Source organism: Microtus ochrogaster, unplaced genomic scaffold (assembly GCF_000317375.1).
Source record: "Microtus ochrogaster isolate Prairie Vole_2 unplaced genomic scaffold, MicOch1.0 UNK70, whole genome shotgun sequence".
Taxonomy (NCBI): Eukaryota; Metazoa; Chordata; class Mammalia; order Rodentia; family Cricetidae; genus Microtus; species Microtus ochrogaster.
Window position 1 is genome coordinate 1,952,328 of NW_004949168.1, and position 8,270 is coordinate 1,960,597.

At 41.2% G+C, this 8,270-nt stretch overlaps 1 protein-coding gene across 2 annotated transcripts in view; it reads left to right on the forward strand.

Moving 5' to 3' along the window:
* Positions 1-3,953, forward strand: part of Tiprl (TOR signaling pathway regulator) — a 24,872-nt gene extending 20,919 nt beyond the window's left edge. For both annotated transcript variants that reach the window (XM_005370106.3, XM_005370107.3), the window contains 2 exons: positions 1,265-1,327; positions 2,988-3,953. In XM_005370106.3, the coding sequence (XP_005370163.1) occupies positions 1,265-1,327; positions 2,988-3,128 (204 nt within the window). In that variant the 3' untranslated portion in view covers positions 3,129-3,953. The remainder of the gene's footprint in view (positions 1-1,264; positions 1,328-2,987) is intronic.
* Positions 3,954-8,270: the final 4,317 nt, after the last annotated feature.

Below are 8,270 nucleotides of genomic sequence, written 5' to 3' on the forward strand. Positions count from 1 at the left end.
TCCTTTTTTTTTTCTTTTAAAGATAGGCTCTCACTATATCTCTGGCTGTCCTAGAGCTTACTATTGCTTCCTCAAACTCAGAGATATCTGCCTGTCTCTTGGCAAAATGCAGTTCTTTTATTTTATTTTATGTGTATTGGTGTTTTGCCTGCATATATGCCTATGTGAAGGTGACAGATATTGGAGTTACAGACAGTTGTGAGCTGCCATGTGGGTGCTGGGAATTGAACCTGGGTCCTCTGGAAGAACAGTCAATGCTCTTAACCACTGAGCCATTTCTCTAGCCCCAAAATGCAGTTCTTTTAACCTAACCGTGAAAGTCTTAAATGGGAAAAACTGACTACAAAAGGGTGGATTTCTAATTTTTTTTTATTTTGTTTGTTTGTTTTGGTTTTTGAGACCTGGTTGTCCTGGTACTCACTCTATAGACCAGGCCCACCTTAAACTCAGAGATCTGTCTGCCTCTGCCTCCCAAATGCTGGGATTAAAGGCGTGTATCACCCTCCAAATACTGAGATTATGAACATGCACCATCAGGAGTGGCTTCCCCGTAGACCCACCCAGTGTTTTACTGTATAGCTCAGGCTGGCCTTAAACTCCCTGCCTCAGGCTTCCAAGTACCGTGGCTACATTCATGTGCTATCCTACCTAGCTGCCCTCCAGTGCTTTCTGGACGTACTACCAGCTATAGTTTGTTTTGTTGTCTTGTTTTTTTGAGTCAGTGTATTTCACTCTGTAATTGTTGGTTCTGGGACTTGTTATGAAGACCAGGCTGGTCTTGAACTCAGAGGTCTACCTGCCTCTGGTAAAGTAAGGAATTTGGCAAAATATTTGTGGGACTAGGAAAAGAATTTAAAAAAAGAAAAAAATTTTGTTGTTGTTTTTGGAAATGAGGAAGCCAGTGAAAATATAAGATAGCTTTAAAAGATTTCATTTAAAACCCAAAGCCTGTAAGTATGTATCTCTATATAGATATGTCTCATCAAAGGGCAGCCTTTGTGTGCCTGTATGTTAGCATGGTAATAATCAAGTCTGCTTACCTGTGTATATCTGGAGTTGCTGTATTTATAGGGATAGGAAATAGTATTTCAGAGTTCTTTTTGATAATTAAAAATGTTTCTTAATATAGAGCCAAATGCTTTTATCAGACTTCGTGCTTCTCTTACAACCTGTCCTAAAATGTAGACAGTCTGTTTTATAGGAAGGAATATGTAAAATCAGTTTATAAATATATTGTAATTTTTTCTTTTATTTTTAAACATAGGCTGACAAGACCTACATGTTACGAGAATATACATCACGAGAGAGCAAAATTGCTAATTTAATGGTAAATACTCGAGTTTTAATGATTCATTTTAAATCTGGCATCCCACTAATCTTGTTCATTTAAATTTACATCTGTAAATGTGCTCATGCTCAGGGCTCTGTAGAGCGAGTCTGCTGAGGGCATGCATCTCTTCTGAGCCCGTCTCGGGTACCCGAGCATTTGGAGTTGTTGGGTTTCTTAGCTGTCTTTCATGTGATCTCCACTGTTTGTTCTGAAGAAGCTAAGACCCAGAGATGCCATTATCTGAGTCCCATAGATGTAGCTGGTGCCACTGGATGTTCCTCTAACTTAACACCTTACTAGTCTAGATTTTTTTTAATTTTTTTATTTTTTGTGATTATACTATATAGTTCCATAAATTTCTCCTTTCTGTCCTCCTCCCCTTACTCTTTGAAATTCATGGCCTTTTTTTGTAGTTCTTGTATGTGTGGGTTTCTTAATACATAAATACAACTTGCTCAGTCTGTATGTTATTTGTATATGTATATATACACACATACAAGTGTGTGTGTGCACGCGCGCATGCATTGGTTTTTTCGAGACATGGTTTCTCTGTTTAACAGCCCTAACTGTCCTGGAACTTGCTCTGTAGACCAGACTGGTCTTGAACTCACAGAGAACTGCCTGCCTCTGCCTCCTGAGTGCTGGGATTAAAGGTGTGCGCCATCACCGCCCAGCTCTATGTTTATATTTTTACACATTCCTTTTTCTTCCAGAAACTGGTCATTCTCTACCCTGGCTTGTGTATTCTGGCATAATTTTCCCATATATTTTACTTGTGAGACTCTTACTTAGTACTTGGATTTTGTAATGAGTGACTTAGAAGGTAGTGCCTTTCTACAAACTTAGTATTTTTTTCTTTTCTTTTTTTTTTTACCTGTAGTATTTACTTCTGTCCGAATACAGAATACACTTGGGTTAGAATAATTACTAGCTTCTGTTATAGACTATGAACTGGACTCTTTATTCAAGACTTGTCTTTCAAGTTACTCAACAGGAACCAGGGAAGGATTTGGTCAAAGTGTGTCATTCTTTCAGCACTTACGGTAGCACTCACTATAAATTACATGACCCTGAGTTCCCCAAAGATCATTCACAACACAGTGATTCAGTAACGACAGATCCCTGGTTTGGTTAGTTGCTTTTGGTTTTCCGAGACAGGGTTTCTCTGTAGCTTTGGAGCCTTTCCTGGAACTTTCTCTGTAGACCAGCCTAGCTTTGAACTCACAGAGATCTGCCTGCCTCTGCCTCCTGAGGGCTGGGATTAAAGGCATGTGCCATCATGGCCCCGCTGACAAATATCTGTTATTTGGGGGAGCACTTAATGATGCTCCTTATATGTATGTGATGTCCCTGATTTTGAAATTGGCATCCTTTGTAAATGTTTGAACTATAAGATTTCAGAAATTGTCTAGACCAATTCTTAAGAATATATTAGTAAGATACCGGGTGGTAGTGACACATGCCTTTTAATCCCAGTACTTAGGAGGCAGAGGCAGATGAATCTTTGTGACTTCAAGGCCAGCTTGGTCTACAAGAGCTAGCTAGTTCCAGGACATGTTCCATAGCTACAGAGAAACCCTGTCTCGAAAAACCAAAACTAAACAAACAAAAAAAGAAAACAAAGAATATACTAATAAGGATTTTGTGTTTTCCCTAGCATGTTCCACCTTCCCTCTTCACGGAACCTAATGAAATATCACAATATTTACCAATCAAGGAAGCAGTTTATGAGAAGCTAATATTCCCAGAAAGAATTGATCCTAACCCTGCGGACTCACAAAATACGCCCTCGGAATAGAATGCGGTACAGCATACTCCATGTGGAACCTGACTGGACACCTTGGCTATTGTAGGGATATTTTTATGATGAGAATTAATTTCCTTGCATATGGTCAGATTTTCTGTAGCCTTAAAGGGAAATAAAAGAGCACTGCAGGCAGGTTCCACTGAACTCCCATTTATACTGTCTGTCTTCAGTTTCCTACTGGAGATACATGCTCGAGCTAAATTTGGATTCCTAAATTGCCCCAAATTGTGACCTCAGCAGCAGTGATGTATCTGTGTCTCAGGAGGGGACATGACCTGCATCCATCAGGAAGCATCGTCTCCCACTGTGAAGGGACTGAATTGTCAACTCCACCGCTGAGCCCTGATATGACTCTCATAGGATTCTGACTGCATGTTGATTTACTATGTTGGCTCTTGGCTTTGGGCTTTCTGGTGGTTATTCACACTTCGGGAGAATTCTAACATGCTACCTAGGAAATTAATCTTGTATTATTCATTAGTTCGAGTTTCTGTGCAACATCATATTGTGTGTACACACATGTATTTTTAAAACTTTTCATTTAAAAATCTTTGTCTCTGAGTAGTGTTCGATCACTTATTTTGATAATTCATTGTTAAAAATTGTGGAGAAGTAAAAGAATTGACTTTTTTTAAGACAAAAAAAGTGGGTGGTAGGAAAGATGAATGTGTTTCTGAAGATTTTATTAGTGTATTCTGGTGAGGAATACCAAGAAAATGTGTCTTTGGCCATTTCTAAATATGACATATACCATTTTATATTTATTTGTCCAAGTTGTCTTTTGTAAGAGGAAAATAAATAATAAGGAATTATGGATCCATATTTTGCTATTTATTTCAGCTTTCCTTAGAAGTTAATTGAAGAGTGGCTTAGGATCTGTCTTTTTCATTCGTTTCTTATGTTTTTGAGCCTGTTTGATATTGCAGATATATTTTCCCATGCAGATTACAAATGGAAATTGGTAGGTAGTTATGAACATGATCCCCTAGTTTATGTCTGAGTTCTTGCCCCTCTTCTCTCTCTGTTCCTTACATTCTGTGGGCATTTTAAATAGTCAGAAAGCATGCATACATGCCATGTATAGCATCCCATTCATTTCTGAGTACTGTGTTGTCTGTGGTACAGGGATTACATAATGAAGAGATAAAGCATTGGTCCTTTATGCCTGTGGGTGCAATGTATGTGAATTCAACTAGCTGCTTATTAAAAGATTTGGAAAAATATTTTATCTATACTGACCATGCACAGATTTTCCTTGCCATTATTCCCTGATAAACAACCATTTATGAGCTATTAACAAATTTATTTGGTATTACAAATAATCTAGAGGTGATTTAAAGTGAGAGGATTTGCTGGCTTATTTTATATTTGTGTGAATATGAGCCAAATTTCTGTGATGATTGAGACAACTTTTTTCATGGGGCTAAGGTCTACCAGACAATGCAAAAATAACTACAGGTTTTAGAAAATGCAATGATGGGAATAATAATTTGAGGATAATTGGAGGATGAACGTTGGTAATCAATTCTTCAAAAGAAACTGTGATGGCCTTGAGATTTTTATTAGTTTAACAAGAACAAAAAGCTGGGTGATCTATAAAATTACCACTTGCTGAACAACTGAGGGTGAGATTACAAGACACCAGCTGAATCCCAAGGAATGGTAAGCCTCAAGGAGAAAAAGGACACAGAGGAAAGGAGCCACCATGCCCACAGCAGAAAAGAAACATTAGCAGACATGACATTACAAATTCTTACTTTTTATTTATTTTCTTTCTTTTTTTCTTTTTCTTTGGGACAGAATTTCTCTATGTATCTTTGGCTGTCCTGGAACTTACTCGGTAGACCAGGATGGCCTTGATTCGCCTGCTTCTACTCCTGAGTGCTGGGATTAGAAGTGTATGCCACTGGCTTGTTTTTTGTTTTTTTTTCTTTAAGATTATAATATATCATTTCCCCTTACCTTTCCTCTCCTTGAGCCCTCCATATCTTGCTCTTGCTCTCTTTTTCAAATGTATGGCCTCTTTTATTCATTGTCATATGTGTGCTTGGTCCGTGCATGTGTGCATGCTCACCTGGCGTTGGATAACCAGTTGGTGTGCTCTTCCTGGAGACCATTTTTACTCGCTTTCTGCACTCCTTGGTTGCCTGTAGTTCACTGTGTAGGTCATTATATAAATATTTAAAGGCTGTATGTAGACTATTGTGTCTTTGGGGTAGGTAGAAGGCTCAGTTAAGGATGTGCCTCTCAGAACTGAAGGCCCATCATACCTGGGAAAAGAGCAGGGCAGAGCACCTGCAAACCCTAGTAAGGGTTCAGGCACACAGGAGGTAACTGGGGACAGATCCAAACCCTTCCTACTCGGTGTGGGGAAAAGCTGCACACACCATTTTTCACCCTTCCTAACATCTGACAAAACTCCCCCCTCCCCACCCAGGAAGAGGAGTGGAGATTCCCTCCAGGACTGGCAAAGAATGATTCCTATCAAAGGAAGAAAAGCCAGACTGAGATGCAGTGTAACACTAGAGGACTGCTGCTCTGGGGGGCGGGGGGCTTGGAATTCTTTCTCACGTGAGGTCATTGCTCTAAGGTAGAGTTTCCTAATTATTGCAGAATGAGGTGGGGCTGTTGAAAGCCACACCTGGAAAACCAGGTACAAAGTCTGCCTAAGACAGGCTAGCCAAGGTCAACAGAAAACTTTCCTGTCCCCACTGTGAGCCTAGTGGTCACTAGATAACAAGGAAACCAGTCTTGCTAAAGGATTAGCAAGTGAGTGCAGCTCTCTGAAGTAGGCGGTTGGGGATCCCTTAGAGTTGAGGGTTATAAGCATTACTTTGCTGAAAAGTGGCCTAAAATTCTAACAGACAGGAGGATCATTAGCTTATGGACCAATGTGGAATGCAGGGTTCATCAAGGATAATTTGAGCTACATGGTGAGACCATTCTGAAGGACATCAAGAGCTGGGGTGCTGCTCTGTAGCAGAGTGTGAATATTCATTAGGACACAGGTTCAGTTCTTAGGACTGCAAAAACAAAAACGGGCTCTTAGCTGGGGCTTGTGGGAGCAGCCATGCCTTGGGAACACCTAGTAAACATTTTGGTGATTTGAGAAGGAGGCTATTCAATGCAGCAGTCACTTTTTTAAAATTGACTTTTATTGATCTCTGCATTTTTCTCTGCTCCTCTCCCTGCCTCTCTCCTCCCCTTCAACCCTCTCCCCATGCTGCAATCACTTTTTTTATAACAAGGCAAGTTGGAGCTTTCTGTTAGTCATGTCTCATAGTTGTAAAATGTATTATGAATAACAAACGTGTTCCTGATAATGCTTATTCTAGAAAATAGATATGCCGGTTTCTTTCTACTGAATCTTTTCCATCTGTTGCTGGTTGAGAGTGACATATTCCCCACTTAATGTCCTCATGGGTTCACTCCACAATTTCATGTCTTTTTTTTTTTTTTTTAACCCACTTGGTTCAGTTAGTGCTGCCTATATCCCCATCAATGTGGGCGCATCTATTGGAGTGTGGTTGGGCTTCCTACCAGGGCCATACCCTTTAAACTGACTCTCCCCTAGCAGCCATTGGCTGTCAACAGCTCCTCTGCGAGGGGTGGGAGCTTAAAAGTTTACCACCTGCATGCTGGAATGTAGCCTGGCTTGATCTTGTGCAGGCAGCCACAGCTGCAGTGAGCTCGTGAGCCCATCATGGCCAGAAAACACTTTGATCCTTGTTAATTTCTTTTCTAACACGCCTACCGTAGCTTCCATCGGTGATTCATTCAACACCGAAATCATTGCTAATCTTTCCTATGGGTGTGCCCGTAAGCATGAGGCTGTGTTTGCCATATAACTTGGTAGGTCAGGTGGCACTTGTGGGAAATCAGCCTATCCTTGTACCTTCTTGAAGGAAAACTATTGGGGGCTTTGTTTCTGTCCATGTGAGTTTTAAGACTGGACTAGTGTTAACAGTGACAGGGCCCTGCGGGGATGGCATGGGCATTGAGTGTCCCAGACCAAATCCATGTCAGAAAATACTCTTGACTCGGGTCTCCAAAGCCGACTCAAAAGCATGGAGAGGCTGGTAATTTGGAAGGCGAAGGATGTTAGCAGAGAAGGGAGAAATAAGGGAGGAAAATCCAGTGTGTAATGAGCAGGCCCCTGCTGTGGTCAGGTGGGGTTTAATCTTGCCAGGAGCCTTCTGAGATGCTGGAACGCACTCAGGTTGCTCCACCAAAGAGGGGAAGCTGGGCCATTTACATTCGTATCCCATAGCTGGGGTGGGAATTCAGAGTGAGGGCTCTGCTTTTTGAAATGGCCATTACCTACCTACACAACACGTGCATGCTCGCACACGGGTGGAAGCGAGTAGCTGTCCCCATTCTAGGAATGTCCACTCCGTGCAGGAGGAGACAAGGCTAGATGGGGAAGATGAGATGGGCACTGGCAGCCCTTGCTTGTTACAATCGCAGTTTCCTTGCGATGCTAATAGAAAGAGTGTTCTTACACTTCCCAGGTCTGTGCCTTTCTGAGCTCAGCTGATTTTATCCCTGTCTATACAGCTATCCCTTTACAAGAGCTCAGCATTGCCTTCGAAAGGGAATGCTGCCTTCTGTTTAAAAGTGGCGAGAATGTCCAACAGTGACGATTATCTTCAGCTTCTTTTCCTATCTGACTGATCATGCCTCTCCGTTTAGGGAATTTGGGGAAATTGTCTGATTTCTACCACTAAGACCAATCAATCCAAGGCTTTGGGAATATTTGCAAGTTTTATTCTGGGCTTGGTGCCTTCCACCAGGAGTGTATTAGTGGCTGATTGTGCATACCCCACCCCTGGAATTGGAGGCCACTTACATATGGAAAAATACTAAAGGCAATGCTTTGACAGGGTCTGTGGCACCAAAATAGAATTAATCTCTGTCGGGGCTGGAGAGATGGCTCAGAGGTTAAGAGCATTGCCTGCTCTTCCAAAGGTCCTGAGTTCAATTCCCAGCAACCACATTGTGGCTCACAACCATCTGTAATGGGGTCTGGTGCCCTCTTCTGGCCTGCAGGCATACACACAGACAGAATATTGTATACATAATAAATAAATAAATATTAAAAAAGAGTTAAAACTTTAATAAAAAAAAAAAGAA